The 22621-nt window shown below is 49.2% G+C and overlaps 1 protein-coding gene and 1 long non-coding RNA gene across 2 annotated transcripts; one reads left to right on the forward strand and one right to left on the reverse strand.

Moving 5' to 3' along the window:
* Positions 1-102: 102 nt before the first annotated feature.
* Positions 103-1706, reverse strand: LOC139183250 (uncharacterized). Its single transcript, XR_011566847.1, has 2 exons — positions 1353-1706; positions 103-1215 (listed from the first exon to the last, which is right to left on the reverse strand). It is a non-coding gene; the product is annotated as an uncharacterized lncRNA (long non-coding RNA).
* A 1-nt stretch (position 1707) lies between these two features.
* On the forward strand, positions 1708-16684 carry LOC109558629 (DNA dC->dU-editing enzyme APOBEC-3-like). The gene is made up of 8 exons (XM_070790432.1): positions 1708-1879; positions 3410-3575; positions 7021-7300; positions 7485-7599; positions 13990-14146; positions 15061-15328; positions 15577-15692; positions 16429-16684. The coding sequence occupies exons 1-8, from the start codon at positions 1836-1838 to the stop codon at positions 16438-16440; spliced, it is 1158 nt and encodes a 385-aa protein (XP_070646533.1). The 5' UTR covers positions 1708-1835; the 3' UTR covers positions 16441-16684.
* Positions 16685-22621: the final 5937 nt, after the last annotated feature.

The raw sequence follows: 22621 nt of genomic DNA on the forward strand, positions 1-22621 counted from the left end.
CCAGGAGTCCTAAGCCCTGGACCACAGGAGTCAGCAGGTAAGGCTGAGGTTCCTAGTCTTGCCTGCCTAATCAAGAATGAATTCAGGCAAGGAGGCAGAAGGTAAAGAGTAAAGTAAAAAGTTTATTGAAAAGGAAAAGTACATTCAGAAAGGCACAGGAGAGAGCTCCGAGAGAGAGAAATTAGCAACTTTGGGGAGTTTAAATCCTTTATAATAAATCCTTCATAAAAGGGCAGTTTTCTGAGTCTATGTCTTCCCTCAAGCCAATCACCTTACTTTGTCCTCCCTGGTTAATTTGTCTCAGGACCCTCCCCTGGGGTGCGCACGCCCACCCTAACCCAGTTGGATCTTGAAGTGAAGGCTTCTGGGAGGAGCAAGACTCATCATGGCCTGGAATTATCCTCTGACTTTTGATTCCAAGGCTTCCCCGGTGGCCCTGGGTTGGGAAGATCTCCTGGTGAAGGAAATGGCAACCCACCCCAGTATTCTCGCCTAGAGAATTCCATGGACAGAGGAGCCTGGCGGGCTACAGTCCATGGGGTCGCTAAGAGTCAGGCTGTTGTAGCCACACATTCCGGGAAGCAAACTCACTCAGAAGGACAATGCAGATAGTGGAGTGCAGTTTATTACACCGGCGGGCCCAAGGCAGAGTCTCCTCTTAGCCAAGGACCCCAACCAGCATCTGTGAAAATCTTTTATACCCTGTGTGTATGTGTCTGAACCCACCACTCCAAATTCCTTGAGACTTACATAAACCAAGGAAAATACAATCCCAGTAACCCCATCATTCACGTGCTATGTGCTCATGTGCTCAGTCAAACAGTTAGCCAATAATCAATAAACCCGAGGTTATACTCCGATAGATACAGAAAAACTTATGGCCTGTCTCAAGGAAGGGGTGATTAGTGTATGTTTTCTCTTAGGCGATGAGTAACCTAGATACGATCTTCAAGGTTCCCCTGTCTGGAGGGGTCTTATCCTTCTGTTGTTTTCATAGGCACTAAACACAGAGTTCAGAGTCCATTGGAAAGGTAGCCGAGCGTGATCAGCATGAACAGGCCTAAGATGGAGTCCAGGCCCTATGAATTCCTTCTTCAAGGCAACTAATAATTTTCTACTTTATTTCTTGACTCCAAGGAGAGTTTCTGCGCGTTTGTAGGGTCTCCTCTGTCAGACAGGGTTTTTTCCTTTCATTGTCTTTGCCGTGATTATTCCCTAGAGATAAGAGACAAAGACTGGCTACTAACCCTGTAAATTCCTTAACTGGAGCCCACCTATCTCTTATCTCAAGAAATGCAAGCAGAAGGGTGGCTTATTATAGATTTCCAACCTGGAGCCCACCTGTCTCCTACCTCATAAGGGCCACACTCCCTCATGGCGTCCATTCATTCAACAGGCAGGTGTAGAGCTAGGCGCAGATTTGGGCTGGGTGAGTGGATAGGGTGGAGAGGGATCCAGTCTGCCCTCCCCCAGTGGGATCGGCTGCGGTCTGCTCTCTTTAGCCAGGGTCTGGCCCATCCCCCTCTTGGGCATCTTTACTTTCTCTTTCCCTTTGCAGTAACGTCAGGTCCTACCCCATGGAGGGGCCTGGCCCCATCAGAGGCTGAGCTCAGCCAAGAGGGAGGGCCCAGGGGAAGGTGGGTCTGAGCCTGAGGAAGCAAAGCACCCCGGGGGCCCTCCCACCCGGGGCCCTCCTCCCACCCCCGTGCCAAACCAGGAAGGAGGGCGGGCTTCCGCAGAGCCGGCCTGGGAGGTCACTCATAGATAAGGGGTTTTTCTACCCGAGAGTCCTGAGAGAGCAAGTGGAGCCCCTGCGCTCAAGACAAAGGCCAGGGATGCAACCAGCCTACCGAGGCTACAGCCAGATGCCCTGGACCAGGTACTGCTGCCCGCCCACTCTGTCTACTGGGCCCCCTCTCCCGAGGTCTCTAGGGCTGTGTCTCATCCCTCAGCCTCCTTCTCCCTGAAGTCTCTGCAGCTCCAGCCCCGTTCTTTTTCCCCCTCTGGCACCTTTTCTGAAAGGACCCTCTCCCACTTGGAGTCTTTGCCCTGTTCTGGGGAGGGGGCGCCCACTCTTGCTTTTGAACTGGCCCCTCCCACACCTCCCCGCCTCTCTGAGGGTCCTCTGGCCCAGCTCTCAGTCTGAAATGCTGTGGGCCAGTTCCTTTCCCACCTGTGCTGGGCTGCACCCTCTATGAACACTTAGAATTTGGCCAAAGGATGGCTGAAACAGCTGGTGGACTGTTTACAGCACTCCGATCCATTTTCTCTACTGTTTAGACCACTGTAAGCACAGTGTGAGAATACTTCTCTAAGGCAAGTAGAGACATCCCCTCTTCCGAGGGTACCTCAGCTCTGAGCAGAAAAATAAATGGTTTTATTTACAACCATTGGTTTAAGTAAAACCATTAAATGGTTTACAACCTGGCCACACCTTAGGTGACCACGCTTAACATTTATAACTGTACCACGGGTCTAGAATCGAGGAAAGATCAGGGGAAGTGCTCCTGTTTTAAAAGTGAGTAGGAAAGAAAGCCACATCCAAGGCTTCACACGGCTGCAAGGTCACAGATGGCACAGCTGGAGATGGCCTCGTCTGGTTGGGGCCCGGCTCCATCACTTACTGCTGTGTGACTTGGGTGGGCTACTTGCCCCCGCTGTGTCCCTGCTCCCTCCTCTATAAAATGGGCTTGGTTCCCCTGGGATTTGGGGGAGGAGTCAATGAGTTCAGATACAGAAAACACTTGAAACAGTAGCCTGAACCGGTGAATTTAGGTGTTAATCTCGTTGAAAAACTGAAACAACTATTGATATCATGTATAAAATAGATAACTAATGAGAACGGACTGTATAGCTCAGGGAACGCCACTCGGTGCTCTGTGATGACCTAAATGGGAAGGAAATCCAAAAAAGAAGGGATGCGTGTTTGTGTATAGCTGATTTACTTTGCCCGACCGTAGAAACTAACACGACATTATAAAATAACTTTACTCCAATAAAAATTAACACAAGCAAACAAATGCACAAGTGAAAAGTCAGGAATGAATGGAACTGAAATGTCAAAGGATATTATTTTGTAGTGGAGAGGTTTTTATTATTTTTTATGTTTTACTAATGTTAGGCAGGAAAACTGGAGTGGGGATTAGGGTGCTACAGGAAAGAGCAGAGCCTGGGCCCTAGGGGCAGACGTCACCCACCCTGCTGACCCAGCACCGTCTTCTCTTCCCCAGTCTTCCTGTCTGCCAAAGGCAGCAGGAAATTCCCAAGGCCCAGGAGGGTTGCTGGGAAGCAGAGCACCAAGAGCAGCCAGGGCGTTGTGCTCAGGAGACACACACAGCTGGGAGAAATGCCCGGGTCGGAGTGGAGGGGGGCGTTCTCTGCATTTTCTCTTTTCTCTCTTTCGCTCCAGAGACTCCAGCGAACACATGGCACGGTTAGATCCTGAAACCTTCTACTTCCAGTTTTGCAACCTACTCTATGCCAACAGGAGGAACTGCTCCTATATCTGCTACAAGGTGGAAAGAAGGAAATACCACTCACGTGCCTCCTTCGACTGGGGGGTCTTTCATAACCAGGTACAGGCCCCAGGAAACTCTCATCGCATTTATTTGGTGCCTTAGAATTGCAGTGCGGGCAGCTCAGATTTCACGTGCTGCCGGCATTGTGTCCTGCCAGGGGAGGAAAAGCCCGGGAGCAGGGAGTGGATGGCAAACTGCCCTTTTAGGATCCTTGCACAAGTTGTTTTCCCAAAGTTATGACTGGGGGATATAATTACAACTGCCATTCACTGGTTTTCCGACTGTGTTATGTCAGATACTAGGAAAATTCCTTTTGCAGTGCGTCCAGTTTTTATAAAAAATGCAGTTATAGGGACTTCCCTGGCAGTCCAGTGGTGAAGACTCGGTGCTCCCAGTGGGGGCATGGAAAACTAAGATCCCGCAAGCAGTTTGGTGGGGCCTAGATAAAGAAAAGAATGCAGATATAGCAGTGATGGGGCTTCCTGGATGGCTCATGCAGTAAAGAATTTGCCTGCAGTGCAGAAGATGCGGGACACACGGGTTCTTTCCCGGGGTGGGGAAGATCACCTGGAGAAGGAAATGGCAGCCCACTCCAGTATTCTTGCCTGGAAAAGTGCATGGACAGAGGAGCCTGGTAGGCTACAGTCCTCGGGATTGCAAAGAGCTGGACACGACTGAGCGCACACGCACAGCAGTGATAGTGTCCAATGTCTTTGCAGGGTAATCGTTCAAATCTAGTTCCTGTTTCAAAAACGGGATGAAATTTTAGCCCCCAGATGCTGTCCCTCCATCACAGGTATTGCAAAGGTTCATAAGCAAGTTGATACAGTGGAAAAAATTGTAATCAGTCCTATGCCATTTGGGGGCTGTCAGGGAATTCCGTGTCTTCCCATACATTTTCCTAAGTCCTTGGCCTGTGAAGTCTCTACTTGACGCTCCTGGAACCTCATACAAGATGGCAGTTGACATCCCACCAGGCTTTGTTTAGAGTCTGCTGGTGGTGGGTCTCTGAGTTGTCATCAAGCTTGGCCTTTAGCTTCGGAGGAAAGCATGTGGGCTTCCCTGGTGGCTTGGTGGTAAAGAATCCACCTGCCAGTGGAGGAGATGCAAGAGATATGGGTTCCATCCCTGAGTCAGGAAGATCCCCTGGAGAAGGGAATGGCAACCCACTCCAGTGTTCTTGCCTGGGAAATCCCATGGACAGAGGAGCCTGGTGGGCTACAGTCCATGGAGTCACAAAAGAGTCGGAGATGACTCAGTGACTTAACAACAAGGATGTGTTTAGGAAGTCTGGTCTATTGTGTTCCAGTGCCGATCAGACCCTAGTAGCTGCTCTGCTAGTTGGGTCCTCACCTGCCACACCCATTCCACTTCTGTGCCTAGGGCTTGGGATCTCACAGGGGAGACCCACAACCTTCATTCTGCCTGTCCCCCAGCTGGTGAGCACGTGGCCAGGTCTCCTGGATGACCACTGCAGCATCAGCAGTGCCTAATAAGTCCACTGCCCTGCGGCTCCTGGGGCAGCATCTCACCACTCCTGCAAAATGTCCCCCACCTGCCTGCAGCCTTTTCAGAACCTACCTGGGGAAGGCAGCTCTCATGGGCTGGGTTGGGTAGGAGTGTGCGCTGTAGCAATATTACCCCATCAAAATATAATCCGAGTCATACGTGTCATCTGACTTTTTCTACTACCCAGTATTCAAAAGATTAAGAGAAACCGATGAAATTAATATTGATAAGGTATTGGGCAATGCAGTCATCCCTCTGTATGGAGCGGGAGGTTGGTTCCAAGAACCCTGCTAACACCAAAATCTGTGGATACTGAATTCCATATGTAAGATGGCATAGCATTTGCATATAACCTACCCACATTCTCCCATATACTTTAGATCATCTCTAGCTTACTTGTGATATCTGATACAATGTAAATGCTACATAAACATTTGTAAATGCAGTGTCTATGTAAGTGAAAGAGGAGAGTGAAAAAGCTGGCTTAAAATTCAACTTTCAAAAAACTAAGATCATGGCATCCAGTCCCATCAGTTGATGGCAAATAGATGGGGAAAAAGTGGAAACAGTGACAGGTTTTATTTTCCTGGGCTCCCAAACCAATGTGGATGGCGACTGCAGCCAGGAAATTAAAAGATGCTTGCTGCTTGGAAGAAAGCATATGACAAGCCTAGATAGTGTATTAAAAAGCAGACATCTCTTTGCTAACAAAGGTCCATATAGTCAAAGCTATGGTTTTTTTCAGTAGTCATGTACGGATGTGAGAGCTGGATTATAAAAAAGGCTGAGCACCAAAGAACTGATGATTTCGAATTGTGCTGGAGAAGACTCTTGCGAGTCCCTTGGACTGCAAGGAGATCCAACCAGTTATTCCTAAAGGAAATCAAGCCTGAATATTCATTGGAAGGACTGAGGCTGATGCTGAAGCTCCAATACTTTGGCTACCTGATGCAAAGAGCCAACTCACTGGAAAAGACCCTGATGCTGAGAAAGATTGAGGGCAGGAGGAGAAGGGGACAATAGAGGATGAGATGGTTGGATGGCATCATCAACACAATAGACATGAGTCTGAGCAAACTCCAGGAGATGGTGAAGGACAGGGAAGCCTGGAGTACTGTAGTCCATGGGGTCATAAAGAGTCAGACACAACTTAGCGAATGAACAAGATGTTATGTAAATTGTTGCCAGCCGGGCAAATTCAAGTTTTGTCTTTTGAAACTTTCTGGAATTTCCTTTTTCTGAATAATTTCAATAGGTGGTTGGTTGAATCCACAGATGAGCAGCCCTCAGATAAGAGAATTGTCCGTGTATCTAAGCTATATACTTATATGAATTTTATAATGCATAACTAATATAAAACTTCATGAGATAGTTTGCATTCTTTTTTGTTCATACTAAGTCACTGAAACGAACTGTGTTTTTTATTTTTAACATTTATTTATTTGGCTGCTCCAGGCAGCATACAGGATCTGTTTTAGTTGCTGCCTGTGGGGTCTAGTTCCCTGACCAGGGATCGAACCCCGGTCCCCTGCATTGAGAGCGTGGAGTCTTAGCCACTGGACCACCAGGGAAATCCCTTAACTGTGTATTTTCACACCTGCCACACAACTCCCTTCACTCGAGCCACACGTCAGATGCTCTGTAGAGGTGTGTGGCTGGTGGGTTCCCTGAGGTGCTGGGCAGCTCTGTGAGCCTCCTAGCAGACAGCACCCAGGGAACCAACCTGGACCCCAGAGGGCGTGGCACGAAGCCGGACTCAGGATACTTGTAGAATGAATGCTTGAGAGGATGGATATTGGAATGAATGGATGAGTGGGTGACTGTGGGAAGGGACAAAAGGAAGAAAAGAAGGGAGGGGACAGATGGAAAGAAGGGATAACTAGTAAGCCACCTGCCTCTGGGACACCAGCCCCTGACTCCTCCTCCTGCTGCCACCCTCACGGCCTGCTCTGCCGCCAAGAACAACCGCGCTTTCCTCCTCCGTCTCTCCCAGGTCTATGGTGGGACTCGCTGCCACACCGAACTCCGCTTCCTGTCTTGGTTCCACGCCGAGAAGCTGCGCCCTAACGAGCGTTACCACATCACCTGGTTCATGTCATGGAGCCCCTGCATGAAGTGTGCGAAGGAGGTGGCTGACTTCCTGGGGAGGCACCAGAATGTGACGCTGAGCATCTTCACCGCCCGTCTCTACAAATTCCAGGAGGAGGGGTCCAGGCAGGGGCTGCTCAGGCTGAGCGACCAGGGAGCCCATGTGGACATTATGTCCTACCAAGGTGAGAGCAGAGGGGGCTGGGGGGCTGGGCGAGGGGAGGTATGGGGGGGCACCTAGAATACCTCCCGAGAAAGAGGGGAGTGGGAGGGGAGCCTGGGGAGCGGGGAGGAGGGCCCAGGGCACAGGGAGAGGGTCAGCAGAGGACAGGCCCAGTTCTGACAGCTCTGCTTTCCTCTTTATCTCAGAATTCAAATACTGTTGGAAAAAGTTTGTATACAGTCAGAGAAGGCCCTTCAGGCCTTGGAAGAAACTATACAGAAATTATCAGCGGCTGGTTGAAGAGCTTGAGGACATTCTCGGGTGAGGGCTTCTTTAGCCTCCCCTTTACCCCGACCCACGGCCTCCCCCTCACCTCCGCCCACTGTTACCTCCCTTCTCAGCCTCCTCTTCCCCCTGCCCCGGTCCTGCCGGGCCCCTGCCCTTGAACCTTTCCTCAGTCCTCTCTCCTTTCTTCTCCCAGCGTCTCCCTCTCCCCCAGCAAGGGGGCCCCCGCCTCCTCCCATCTCACGCGCTGACCCAACCTTGTTACTGAACTGAACATAAGTGGGTATGAACATGTATACGTGTGAAAATGAGATTTGAAAAACAACCTTGAAGACTGACTTGACTAATCAGAGAACGAGGATTCCTGATGGGAGTGACTGTATTCGTTCGCTAGGGCGTCAGCAACAAAACTCCGCAGACTTGTTAAGTCACTCTGGTGACTTAACAAGACGCATTAATTTTTCTCGCTGTCATGGAGGCTAGAAGTCCAAGACCAAGGTGATGGCAGGCTGGGTTTTCCTGCGGCCTCTCTCCTTGGCCACAGGTGGCTGCCTTCTTGCTGTGTCCTCAGATGGCCTTTCTTCTGTGCGTGACCTCTGGGGAGCCCCTGGTATCCCTCTGTGTGTCCCAATCTCCTCTGCTTATAAGGACATTGGGGCTTCCCAGCTGGCGCTAGTGGTAAAGAACCTGCCTGCCAATGCAGGAGACGTTGGAGATGCAGGTTCAATCCCTGGGTCAGGAAGATCCCCTGGAGAAGGGCATGGCAACCCATTCCAGTATTCTTGCCTAAAGAATCCTCTGGCCAGAGGAGCCCGGCAGGCTACAGACCACTGGGTTGTAAAGAGTCGGACACGACTGAAGCAACTTAGCACACACAAGGACATCAGTCAGATTGGAGTAAGAGTCACCCTAAGACAGTGGTCCCCAACCTTTTTGGCACCAGGAACCAGTTTCATGGAAGACAATGTTTTTCCACGGACCGGAGGGTTGAGAAGAGGATGCTTTGGGGATGATTCTCATAAAGAGCATGCAACCTAGGTCCCTTGATTGCACAGTTCACAGTAGGGTTTGCACTCCTGTATGTGTGAGCTAAGTTGCTTCAGTCATTTCCAATTCTTTGCCACCCCATGGACTGTAGCCCGCCGAGCTCCTCTGTCCATAGCATTCTCCAGGCAAGAATACTGGAGTGGATTGCCAAGCCCTCCTGCAGGAGATCTTCCTGACCCAGGGATTGAACCTGAGTCTCTTCTGGCTCCTGCATTGGCAGGCGGGTTCTTTACCACTAATGCCATCTGGGAAGCCCTATTTGTGCTTCCATGAGAATCTAATGCTGCCCCTGACCTGATGGGAGGCAGAGCTCAGGCAGTAACGTGAGCGATGGGAAGCGGTTGTAAATACAGATAAAGCTTTGCTCACTTGCCCACCGCTCACTTCCTGCTGTGCAGACCCTTTCTAACAGACCACAGACAGGTGCCAGTCCATGGCCCGGAGGCTGGGGACCCCAGCCCTAAGAGCTTGCTCTTAATTCAATCACTGCCTTCAAGGTCCTATCTCAGTTACGGTCACGTTCTGAGGAAGTGGAAGTGGGGACTTCAGAATATGGATTTGGAGCTCACAGTTCAGCCCCTACAATGACCAAGGGCATCTCTGAGCTGAGCGGGCGCAGTGACAGCAGGATCCTGGTCCTGTGTGTCTCTCTCCAGGTTATGCCCCACCCCTTGACCCTGACTCGTCTGCTTCCATTCTAGACCTTGGTGCCCCCACAACCCCACCCTCACCCCACCATCACTCTGACATCATCACAGTCCGAGCTCACTCTGCTCATTCCTGGTCCCATTCCCACATTGCTGCCAGCGATGAAGCGCTGAGGATGGTGATGGAGAGTGAGTGGGGGCGGGGGGTAGTTAATGGTTAAGTTTACATTTAAATAGGCCTTTAGGGGAAAAGGTAGGATTGGGCACTTGAGAATTGAGATGATCAGAAATTTTCCCAAAAGCAGAACAGAAAGTGGAAGGGCCTCCAGGAGTCAGGTCAGAGACCACAGCTCGGCTGCTCAAGGTAGATCAGAACGTGAGTGTCTGGCCCTGTGATTGCAGAGCCAGCAGCCACATAAACGCACAGAGGAGGAGGGACTCGGTGGAGATTCCAGAAAGGGTGGCGGGAACGATGGCAAGGGGTAAAGAGAGTAAGCTCCTGATGAGCTGGGTTTCTGGGCCACCAGAGGCACAGGAAGGACCGGCAAGTAGAAAGCTGTTGGTTTGGAATCTGTCATAAAGTCCTCATGGAGAAGGTCGGGGGTCCCACTCCTCTTGGCATCTGGCATGAATTGTCAGTGGCAGCAGATGCTTGTCCGTTTGCTCTCCCCTCTTGTTTGCACTGCTGCCTGGGGGTCCTGAGCAGAGTCCCGGGGGGTCCCTGGCTGCTTCAGCTCATCTGCCTCGATGCCCTCCCTCTTGGTGTTTCCTTCAAGGAGGGAGGCACAGACGGACACAGCTGTGGATGACACACGTCCTGATTGTCTCCAGCATTGAAAGGGCCCCAGTGGCCAGCTCAAAATGCCCCGCTCCTGGCACGCCTGCATCTCGGCCCATCCCCGGCAGCTCACGGGGATTTCTAGGGCCGGGGCTGGAGGATTGCTGTCATTAGGGAAAGGCCAGCAAAGGGTTTCAGACTTCTTGTCCACCCTTCCTGCTTCTCAGGCCAGGGGTGACTTAGCTCTGAGTCTGACCAACACTTCAGTGTGCAGATCTGATCAGTCTTCCCAGAAGGACCCAGATCATTCTAGACTTTTCCATTGGCTGTGACCCTGGACATTAGGACAAAGGGAGGTAAAGGGGACAGCATTCTTATAGATCCTCTAACTTCCTGCCCAAGGTCTTGTTACCCCCGAGGCCACACCAGGGCCTGTGGGGCAGAAGGGGGTGTGTGCAGGGTCCGAGAGCAGTGAGATGACAAGCTGGGAAAAGTTAACTTAGGAGTTGCATCTGTGTGCAATCTGGACCGGAGGTGGCCGCGACTGCTCTAAGACCTCTTCCCTAGGTTTCCCCTTTCCCCAGAGCTACTTTTTCATCTGGAGGTCTTGACATGACAAGGTAAGCAGGCAGCTTACCCTTTCTTTTGTACCCACCCTCCACCCACTCTTTTTAATGGAACAATGGGGAAGCGGGAGGAGGGAGCCAGGCCAGGCTGCCTGGACAGCTTTCCAGTTCTTTCATATTTGCTGTGTGACCTTGAGAGACTGTCTTAGCCTGTCTGTGCTAGGACCTCATCTAAAATGTCAGGATAACGATCCTCCCTGCTTGAGGCTGTCGGGGCGCTGGGGTGGCTGATGGTGCACAGATCTGCCCAACACAGGGCTGGAGATGAAGATCTGTAGTGCTGACCCCCAGCCCTCCTTTTCCATCCTGCCCAGAGTCTTGCCAGGGTACTAAATGACAACAAAGTACCAAGCCGGGGTGGGTGGAGAGAGCATCAGCTTGCCCCTCCCCCAGTGGGAGCAGCCTCTGTCCTGCTCTCTACAGCCAGGGTCTGGCCCATCCCTCTTGCTGGCATCTTTACTTTCTCTTTCCCCTTTGCAGTAATGTCGGTCCTGCCCATCCATCAGAGGCTGAGCTCTGCCAAGAGGGAGGGCCCCAGAGAAGGCGGGTCTGAACCCAAGGAATCAAAGCACCCCGGGGCCCTCCCACGCCTGGTGCCAAAACAGGAAGTGGGTGGAGCCTCAGCTGAGATGGCTGGGAGGTTGCTTTCAGATCAGGGACTGTCCTAAAAGCAGGGGTCCTGGGAGTGTCTATGACCGAGGGCTGGGCTGGGTCAGGCCATCCTGGGCAAGGAGCTTGCGTTTGGACTCCCGGAACCAGGTAAGTCAAGAGCCCGGGAGGAGGAAGAGGATGGAGAAAAAGAAAACCAGCCTAGGACTTCCTGCCTCAGCTTCCCCAGGCCAGAAGGGCATCTGCCACTCAGAAAGCTGTCGGGGAACATTCTCAGATAAGGGACTCTCCCAAGGCCAAGGGCAGCCTGCTGAGAGGGAGGTGGAGCCAGAGCGCCCAGTGCCAGGGCAAGCCGAGACTGCCAAGGGGGCTGGAGCCAGGCTGTGGGGACCAGGTATCGATGCCAGTTCTCCTCTCAGCCTCAGGCTCTGCCACCATCCACTCCCAGCCCTGGGTTCTCTCTCTGGCTCCTTCCCTGCAGGGCTCCACTTCTGTTCCTCCTCTTGCCTCAGGCCTCCCAGCCTCACCTCTGCCACAGCCTGTCTGTCTGTGTCCCTGGCCATCTCTGTGTCTGGCCCTGGCCATATCCCATAGACATGGCCCCCAGGTCTTCCTGAAGCTTTTTGTGCACCCTCAATCCTAGACTTTAGGTTCAAGGATGATTGAAACAATGTCTGGAGTCAGCTACAAAAGCATTTTTGTAAAACTTTATTTTAAAGGCACAATTTTGCAAAAGAATACTCTCATTTCTGCTCTGTGGAGGGAAAACTCTCCAAGATAAGAAGATAACTCATTTCCCATGAAGACAGTACCAAGTGTGAAAAATTCAATTGATCTTTAAATACTTCTTAAAGGTTGTTTCTGTCACACCTACAGTTTTAGCTAGTCAAGGTCAAGGTGCAACATATGTGCTATGAAGATAAGTCCTCTCGTCTGAAATGTGAAGGGTCTAAGCCTTGAGTTGTCTGGGTGTCCCCAGGACTGGGGAGTTTCCCAGAACACGGGGACTTCAGGGCTAAAATCAGGAAGACTCTGGGCAGATGGGGCAGTGGTTGTCTTAGATGTGCTGCAAATGGGATTTCCCTTCTGATCTGGCCTCCAGTTCCCCTCACCGGGAGTATGAACTTCAGGGGAGGTCAGTGGTGGGTAATGAAGGGTCCCAGTCCAGAGGTGGTCTCTTTAGCAGTTGTTCTCCAAATCCACCTAAAGTTTTACTGATTAACACGAGGCATGTTAGGTTTCCATTGATGAGATAGGTTTCCACTGGTGAAATCTGTGGCTTTGCTAATTAGAATAACAGACACCAGAAATGGCTTTTCATTGGTGGAACTGGTGATATTTCAGTGAGTCAGCTGGAAATATGGCAGAGCTTTTCCACCCTTGTAGGCAGAGTGTTGCAACCCGGGGTCTGGGCTATGAGGGCATCCTTGGTTTGGTTCCTGTGCCAGTTCCGATGCTCTGAGGTCACCTGTGTCTGACGCGATGATAGGCCAAGTGACATTACCGTGGGTGGAGAGTCCAAAAGGACGGTGGTCTGAGGCCATCAAGCCTCCCAAGCTTGTTCAGGCTGGCATCTGCTTGGCCTTGGGTGTCCACGTGTGGTGGGGCTCTGGCCAGAGCGTACCCTCATGCACCTCCCTGGGTCTGGCAGGAAGGCTCCTGGTTGTATCCACCTGCTTCAATTTGTGCAGAGCCAGCAGCATTTATTGAAAAAAAATGGGATTTCTTGAAATCCCATGAACAGAGGAGCCTGGCAGGCTACAGTCTACGGGGTCACAAAGAGTCAGATACGACTTAGTGACCAAACAACTACGAAGCCCTGGGGGTGTCTGGTCTACAACTCATCTCCTCTGGCCTCAGGCACCCTGATCAGATTCTGATCAAGATACAGATGCTTGAGGAGTGTGGGGTTAATGGATGAGTGAGTGAGTGAAGGAATACCTAATGAAGGAAAGAAGGAGGTTCTTTCCTTGTGCTGTGGGCAAGCTCACATACTAGAACCTCGTGGTTCTGCATTTCCACGTGGGCTGGGCCACTTTGCAATGTATTACATGAAGGAAAGCAAGGTACAAAACGAAATACTTTACAGAGTACAAGCATAATGGGCGGGGGAGAAAAAGCTAAGTGAGTGCTTCCACCAAAGGTGTCTGTTGCAACACACCCTTGGTGACAGCAGTTTTTCCTGGTCATGTACCTCTGTGCTCTTTGTACAGACTAAAGTGTGATACACACACCTCAGCCAGGAGCACAAAGAGTTAACGGACAAACACCAGCTTCCATCCCCCCATCCCCCAAAGAGAAAGGGTTCTGACATTAGACATGGGATTGAGGTGCTTGTGGGACCTACACAGAGGGGTCTGGAGCTCAGGACAAAGATGTGAGAGCCGAGGAAGGACATGCCGTGTTCAGTTCTCGGGGTGCCCCCGCCCTACCCTAGCCCAGGCATCCTGCCTGCAGTGTCCTCTAGCGTGGGCTGGAGTGGGGGGGGGTCTCTTTCAGGCCAGAGGTGGGAGGTGGTCTCTGAGGTGGGAGAACTCACCCTCTTCCGTCTCCCTCCCCGGTCCCCCTGGTCAGCCAAGAAGGAAGAGACCCTCCCATACCTCCCCTTAAGGGCCCAGGCGAGCCCAAGGAATTGGGTTCAGAATGTAACCCAGCCTAGGGTGGCAACAGAGAAAGAACGCTCTCTGCATCTTGGATTTTCTCCTTCCTTGTTGCACAGAAACACGATGAATCTGCTAAGAGAAGTTCTGTTCAAGCAGCAGTTTGGCAACCAGCCCCGGGTCCCAGCACCTTACTACCGGAGGAAGACCTACCTGTGCTACCAGCTGAAGCAGCATAATGACTTGACGCTTGACAGAGGCTGCTTCCGCAACAAGGTGCCAGACGGGTCCTCTGGGTACAGGGCCGGAAGGGGCTAACCTCATCCATGCAGGGGAAATCGCGAGACTCAGCAGAGTCTGAGTTAACCCAGCTTCCCAGGAACTCTCCACCTTCTTCCCCATCCCAGGCCACCACAGAAGGCCTTCCTTCCAGCACAAAGTCTTCCTGCTCCTCTTTGAGAAGTTCATGTTTTCTCATCCTCCAGGTCTCAGCTCAGTCATCACTCCGGGAAGCCAAGCGCTCTTCCAAGGACTGAGCACCTAACCTCACCTGCAAGATCTCCATCACATTTCTGCCTTTCTGCTCATCTTTCTACCTGTCTGTTCTTCCTCTCTTCCTCCCTGACCTGCTCCTTGGTACTACCCTCAGGTTCAAACATCTCCAGACAACCTCCTGATTGTGTCCAAACACCAGCTCACACTCTACCTGGTGGCTCAGTGGTAAAGAATCCACCTGCCAATACAGGAGATGCGGGTTTGATCCCTGGGTTGGGGAGATCCCCTGGAGAAGAGAATGGCAACCCACTCCAGTATCCTTGCCTGGGAAATCCCATGGACAGAGGTGACTGGTAGGCTATAGTCCATGGGGTCACAAAGAGTTAGACACGACTTAGTGACTAAATAACTACGAAGCCCTGGGGGTGTCTGGTCTACAACCCGTCTCCTCTGGCCACAAGGACCCTGATCAGATTCCGGTCAAGATACAGATGTGTGGAATTAATGGATGAGTGAGTGAGTGAAGGAATACACAATGAACAAAAGGAGGTTCTTTCTTTGTGGTATAGGCAAGCTCACATCCTAGAAAGTTCACAGGATAGAGCCCCTCATCCCCAACTTCACCCTCCATGTGTGACCTCTGGCCTCTGCCTTCTAACCAGCCCTTCCTGCTCTCTGTCTTATACCCTCTCCAGAAGCAGCGGCATGCAGAAATTCGCTTTATTGACAAGATCAACTCACTGGATCTGAACCCGAGCCAGAGCTACAAAATCATCTGCTATATCACATGGAGCCCTTGCCCGAACTGTGCCAATGAGCTGGTCAATTTCATCACCAGGAATAACCACCTGAAACTGGAGATCTTTGCCTCCCGCCTGTACTTCCACTGGATCAAGTCATTTAAGATGGGGCTGCAGGATCTGCAGAACGCTGGGATCTCAGTGGCTGTCATGACCCACACAGGTAGGAAGAGAGACAGAGCTGTCAGTGCCCTGGAGGTTCTGCAAGTTCCAGGAGCGAAAGCCACTGCGTGGGAGTGGGAGAAGAGGGGAGGCTGGGCAGGAAGGACGCAGGCCCAGTTGGGACTCAAGGGGTGATACCACCTGGAGGGGAAATTCCAGGGACAGGAATAGAAAGAAGGGGGAAGGAAGGAGGAAACCTGCTCCTCTGCCCTCAGGGCCTGACTCTGCTTCTCTCTCTCATATCTCAAGAGTTTGAAGACTGCTGGGAACAGTTTGTGGACAACCAGTCAAGGCCCTTCCAGCCCTGGGACAAGCTGGAGCAATACAGTGCGAGCATAAGACGAAGGCTCCAGAGGATCCTAACGGTGAGAAGCCAGCCCCAAAGCAGGTCCCCGGCCTCTCCCCGACTCCCTCGCCAGCTTCAGCCTCCCCACTTCTATCATCTGTCCTCTGCTTGCTGTCTCCCACCCCCCACTCCCTTCTCTTTTCTCATGACACCTCCTTTTGGCTCCCTCTCCCAGGCGTTTGCAGTTCCTTCCATGTCTCTCTTGATAGATCCTTTTTGTTTGTTTGCTTCAGGTCTTCTTTGTGGCTTCCCTGATGGCTCAGATAGTAAAGAATCTACCTGCAATGCAGGAGATCTGGATGTGATCCCTGGGTCAGGAAGATCCCCTGGAGAAGGGAATGGCTAGCCACTCCCATGTTTTTGCCTGGAGAAGTCCATGGACAGAGGAGCCTGGCGGGCTACTATAGACTATAGTCCACGGGGCCACAAAGAGTCGGACACGACCGAGTGACTGACACTTCTTTGTGGCACACAGCCTCTTAGATGCCCTGCAGCATGTGGGATATTAGTTCCTCTACCAGGGTTCGAACTTGAGTCCCCTACATTGGAATGCAGACTCTTTATCACTGGACCACCAGGGAAGCCCCTTAATAAATTCTCCTTAGCTCTCTGTTTCCCTCCAGGCCTCCAGGGCGCACTTGACTCAGTTCTTTTCCTTTGCATTTCTAGTCCCTGCGTTTTCAGCATCACCTCTCCTCCCCTACCTCCCTCACAGTTTCCTGCCAATCAAAGCTTTCTCATTCCTCTCTCAACAGGCCCCAATTTAGAAAAGATCTTCAGAGGCTTGAGCATCAGACTCTCATCCCTTTGTCATTACGGAGTGACTCAAGATGACAGTTCCTGGGGCATCCCAATGCTTCATGAACTGCTGACTCTCAGGATCGAGGAACAAGCTCCACAGGCAAGCCGGACCCTTGCCCAAGTCCAGAGATCTTTCTTCTGTTTTCTAAGTGGGAAAATTTTTTTTAATTGAAAAAAATAATAATAAAGACAATTTGAAAGTCTGTAAAACTTTACTTTCTAAAAGGGTTACGTAAGGATTAGTCTTTCCTTCATTAAACGATGAGTACAAAGAACTTTAGTGCTACAGCTCTAAGGAAAAATTTGCTTTAGAATTCCTAGTAGAGTCTGGAATAGTGGGATCATTTTGTGATTCAACTATGCTCTATTCCTTCTCTGTATCTAACATTTGCCTAAATAAATAAGATAAGGACTTCCCTGGTGGTCCAGTGGCTAAGACTCCTTGCTCTGAATGCAAGGGGCCAGGGTTTGAGCCCTGGTCAGGGGACAATGAGATCCCACATGCCACAACTAAAGATCCTGCAAGCCGAAACCAAAAGACCCCATATGTTACAACTATGACCTGGCACAGCCAAGTAAAACAATAAATCAAATATTGTTAATAAGCAAAGTAAAACTTTATTGCATGAAGTTGACCACAGCCTTGACTGGGGAAAGAGCAGACTTGAAACTGTTTTCCGGTGTTCTTGGTTGAAGCAACAGGCATTCCTGGAATGCTGAAATTCCTGAAACAGAAAAAACATTTAATAGAAAGATGTTGGATGGTTCACGGAATCTCTAGGAAGGACGAGGAACTAGATTTGAAGGCTTCACTGCCAGGAAGCCTCCAAACTATGCTGCTAGCTGGTCTAGTGGCCAGGACTGCTGGTGATGGCATGCTTCACCCACAGCAGCTGGATACTAACAAAGAATCCCTGCTTCGACTGCCCCCACTGCCAACAGTCCCATCAGGATGGAGGAAAGGGACAGGAAACAGTTAAAATAAATAATGAACACAGCATAAGATGAGAAGAGTAAAATCTAATGTATTACACTGAATGTGAACAGAGGGGCTTCCGTGGTGGCTCAGGTGGTCAAGAATTTGCCCGTAATGCAGGAGACCTGGGTTCGATTCCTGAGTTGGGAAGATCCCCTGAAGAAGGGAATGGCAACCTGCTTCCAGTATTCTTGCCTAGAAAATTCCATGGATAGAGGAGACTGGTGGGCTACAGTCAATGGGGTCCCAAAGAATTGGACACAATTGAGCGACTAACACAACACAAAATGTGAACAGAATAAATATTTCCACACCGCTTACAAAAAAAAAATACTTTTTAAGTGATAGAGCTTGGAAATAAAGGGATGAACAAAGAGACAAAGGGATGAACAAAAAGATATCAGGCAAATTAAATTTTATACAATTAAAAATTTTAAAAAATAACAGCTAAAAAAGAAAGCTGAGTGCCAAAGAACTGATGCTTTTGAACTGTGGTATTGGAGAAGACTCTTGAGAATCCCTTGGACTGCAAGGAAATCCAATCAGTCAATCCTAAAGGAAATCAGTCCTGAATATTCATTGGAAGGACTAATGCTGAAACTCTAATACTTTGGCCATCTGATGCAAAGAACTGACTCACTGGAAAAGACCCTGATGCTGGGAAAGATTGAAGGCAGGAGGAGAAGGGGATGACAGAGGATGAGGTGGCTGGATGGCATCACTGATGCAATGGACATGAGTTTGAGTAAGTTCCAGGAGTTGGTGATGGACAGGGAAGCCTGGCATGCTGCAGTCCCAGTGGAGAAATATCTCCAGAAAGAATGAAGAGACGGAGCCAAAGCAAAAACAACATGGAGATGGCAAGAGTGAACATTGACATTTTAGGAATCAGTGAATTAAAATGGACTGGAATGGGTGAATTTAACTCAGATGACCATTATATCTACTACTGTGGGCAAGAATCCCTTAGAAGAAATGGAGTAGCCATATAGTCAACAAAAGAGTCTGAAATGCAGTACTTGGATGCAATCTCAAAAACGACAGAATGATCTCTGTTCATTTCCAAGGCAAATCATTCAATATCACAGTAATCCAAGTCTATGCCCAGACCAGTAATGCTGAAGAAGCTGAAGTTGAAAGGTTCTATGAAGACCTATAAGACCTTCTAGAATTAACACCCAAAAAAGATGTCCTTTTCCTTATAGGGGACTGGAATGCAAAAGTAGGAAATCAAGAAACACCTGAAGTAACAGGCAAATTTGGCCTTGGAGTACAGAATGAAGCAGGGCAAAGGCTAATAGAGTTTTGCCAAGAGAATGCACTGGTCACAGCAATCACCCTCTTCCAACAACACAAGAGAAGACTCTACACATGGACATCACCAGATGGTCAACACCAAAATCAGATTGATTATATTCTTTGCAGCCAAAGATGGAGAAGCTCTATACAGTCAGCAAAAACAAGACCGGGAGCTGACTGTGGCTCAGATCGTGAACTCCTTATTGCCAAATTTGGACTTAAATTGAAGGGAAAACCACTAGACCATTCAGGTGTGACCTAAATCAAATCCCTAATGATTATACAGTGGAAGTGAGAAATAGATTTAAGGGACTAGATCTGATAGAGTCCCTGATGAACTATGGATGGAGGTTCACGACATTGTACAGGAGACAGGGATCAAGACCATCCCCAAGAAAAAGAAATGCAAAAAAGCAAAATGGCTGTCCGAGGAGGCCTTACAAATAGCTGTGAAAAGAAGAGAAGCAAAAAGTAAAGGAGAAAAGGAAAGATATACCCATTTGAATGCAGAGTTCCAAAGAATGGCAAGGAGAGATATGAAAGCCTTCCTCAGTGATCAATGCAAAGAAATAGAGGAAAACAATAGAATGGGAAAGACTAGAGATCTCTTCAAAAAAATTAGAGATACCAAGGGAACATTTCATACAAAGATGGGCACAATAAAGGACAGAAATTGTAGGGACCTAACAGAAGCAGAAGATATTAAGAAGAGCTGGCAAGAATACACAGAAGAACTGTACAGAAAAGATCTTTATGACCCAGATAATCATGATGGTGGAAACACTCACCTAGAGCCTGACATCCTGGAATGTAAAGTCAAGTAGACCTAAGCTAGTGGAGGTGATGGAATTCCAGTTGAGCTGTTTTTAATCCTAAAAGATAGTGCTGTGAAAGTGCTGCACTCAAGATGCCAGCAAATTTGGAAAACTCAGCAGAGGCCACAGGACTGGAAAAGGTCAGTTTTCATTCCAGTCCCTAAGAAAGGCAATGCCAAAGAATGCTCAAAGTACTGCATAATTGCACTCATGTCAGTTCAGTTCAGTTGCTCATTTGTCTCTGACTCTTTGCGACCCCATGAACCACAGCACGCCAGGCCTCCCTGTCCACCACTGACTCCTGGAGTTTACGCAAACTCATGTCCATTGAGTCAGTGATGCCATCCAGCCATCTCATTCTCTGTCACCTCCTTCTCCTCCTGCCCCCAATCCCTCCCAGCATCAGAGTCTTTTCCAATGAGTCAGTTCTTTGCATCAGGTGGCCAAAGTATTGGAGTTTCAGATTCAACATCAGTCCTTCTAATGAACACCCAGGACTGATCTCCTTTAGGATGGACTGGTTGGATCTCCTTGCAGTCCAAGGGACTCTCAAGAGTCTTCTCCAACACCACAGCTCAAAAGCATCAATTCTTCGGGCTTTCTTTATAGTCCAGCTCTCACATCCATACATGACTACTGGAAAAACCATAGCCTTGACTAGACAGACCTTTGTTGACAAAGTAATGTCTCTGCTTTTTAATATGCTGTCTAGGTTGGTCATAACTTTCCTTCCAAGGAGTAAGCGTCTTTTAATTTCATGGCTGCAGTCACCATCTGCAGTGATTTTGGAGCCCAGAAAAATAAAGTCTGACACTGTTTCCACTGTTTCCCCATCTATCTGCCATGAAGTGATGGGACCAGATGCCACGATCTTAGTTTTCTGAATGTTGAGCTTTACGCCAACTTTTTCACTCTCCTCTTTCACTTTCATCAAGAGGCTTTTGAGTTCCTCTTCACTTTCTGCCATAAGAGTGGTGTCATCTGCATATCTGAGGTTATTGGTATTTCTCCCGGCAATCTTGATTCCAGCTTGTGCTTCCTCCAGCCCAGCATTTCTCATGATGTACTCTGCATATAAGTTAAATAAGCAGGGTGACAATATGCAGCCTTGACGTACTCCTTTTCCTATTTGGAACCAGTCTGTTGTTCCATGTCCAGTTCTAACTGTTGCTTCCTGACCTGCGTATAGGTTTCTCAAGAGACAGGTCAGGTGGTCTGGTATTCCCGTCTCTTTCAGAATTTTCCAGTGCAGGGGCCCAGGTCTTGGTCCCTGGTCAGGGAACCGGTTTCCACAGGCTGCAACTAAAGATCCCACGTGCTGCAGCTAAGACTCAATGCAGCCAAAGAAATATTTTTTTAAAAAAAGAAACAGAAATTAAGGAAGCAATCCCATTTACCATCACATCAAAAAGAATAAAATACTTAGGAATGAATCTACCTAAGGATGCAAAAGACAGATACTTGGAAAACTGTAAGACACTGATTGAAGCTGAAACTCCAATACTTTGGCCACCTGATTTGGAGAGCTGACTCATTGGAAAAGACCCTGATGCTGGGAAAGATTGAGGGCAGGAGGAGGAGGGGATGACAGAGGATGAGATGGTTGGATGGCATCACCGACTCAATGGACATGAGTTTGGGTAAACTCTGGGAGTTGGTGATGGACAGGGAGGCCTGGCGTGCTGCTATCCATGGGGTCACAAAGAGTCAGACACAACGGAGCAACTGAACTGAACTGAAGACACTGGTGAAAGAAACTGAAGATGACACAGATGGAAAGATATACAGTGTTCTTAGTAATATTGTTAAAATGAGCACGCTACTCAAGGCAATCTACAGATTCAAAGCAATCACTATCAAAAACCATACGCATTTTTTTTATAGAAATGCAATGAATAGTTTTAAAATTTGTGTGGAAATACAACAGACTCTGAATAGCCCAAACAAGAGTCTGCCTTCCAATGCAGGGTTCAATCCTTGGTCAGGGAACTAAGATCCTACATGCCTTGGGGCAACTAAGCCAGCACAGCAACTCAAGAAGTCAGTGAGTCTGCATTCACTGCAGCCTGCGCTCCACAACTACAGAAGGCCTTGCACTGCAACAAGAGATGCCTGAGTGCCACCACAAAAACCCAGTACAGTCAAAATTCAGAGAAAAAAGACAGAGAGAAACAAAAGCTTTTAATAATAAATGTGAAATATGTATGCACCAAGTTGAGCAGTATCCGCCCAAATTAATACTCTTCCCAGGACCTCAGAATATTGTCCTTATTTGGAAATAGAGTCATTGCAGAGATAATTATGTATGGTCAGATCACACCAAAGCAGGGTGGACCCTTCATCTAACACGACTGGTAGTCCTTTAGGAAGAGGAAAGACACAGATTCGCATGGAGAATTTCATGTGGGGACAGAAGTGGAGGCTGGAGTAATGATCTACAAGCCCAGGAATGCCAAGGGGTATCAGCACAGCACGAGAAAAAGGCCCCACCTGGAGAAGCCATGGGAAGGAGTCTTCCCTAGCGTCTTCATCGGATTCTTTACCCCTGCGCCGCCTGGGAAGCCCAGTCACTAGCTCATCAGACCACTATTTGTAGACACTTACATCGGACTGGTTTCCAAGGCTGCCACAAAAAAGTACCGCCAATGGGGTGACTTTGAGCAACAGAAATGTATCCTTTTACACTTCTGGAGAGCAGAAGTCTGGAATCAAGGTGTGGGCACAAATTAGTGATAACTAATTTAGAAATATTTGTGTGTGTCTGGTATGGGGATGCTATTCACAACTGTGATAAAATTTATGGAATGCCTAGCGTGAGTCTGAAGATGAGATATGTGGTGGTTTAGCTGCTAAGTCGGCTCTGACTCTTGTGACTCCATGCACTGTAATCTGCCAGGCTCCTCTTCCTAGGCAAGAAGGCTGCAGTGGGTTGCCTCTTCCTGACTCAGGGATGGAACCCTCGTCTTCTGCATTGCAACTGGATTCTCTACTGCTGAGCCACCAGGGAAACCCAAGAAGAAATATGTACACTTTATGAACAGAATTGCAACAATATAA

The sequence above is a fragment of the Bos indicus genome, chromosome 5 (genome assembly GCF_029378745.1).
Source record: "Bos indicus isolate NIAB-ARS_2022 breed Sahiwal x Tharparkar chromosome 5, NIAB-ARS_B.indTharparkar_mat_pri_1.0, whole genome shotgun sequence".
Classification (NCBI taxonomy): domain Eukaryota; kingdom Metazoa; phylum Chordata; class Mammalia; order Artiodactyla; family Bovidae; genus Bos; species Bos indicus.

Bases quoted from the DNA above. Each gene is read 5' to 3' on its own strand.
- LOC109558629 (XM_070790432.1), top strand. From the start codon at position 1,836: ATGCAACCAGCCTACCGAGGCTACAGCCAGATGCCCTGGACCAG. The intron at 1,880-3,409 runs GTACTGCTGCCC...CTTTCGCTCCAG, and splicing joins AGCCAGATGCCCTGGACCAG to AGACTCCAGCGAACACATGG. The intron at 14,147-15,060 runs GTGCCAGACGGG...TACCCTCTCCAG, and splicing joins GAGGCTGCTTCCGCAACAAG to AAGCAGCGGCATGCAGAAAT.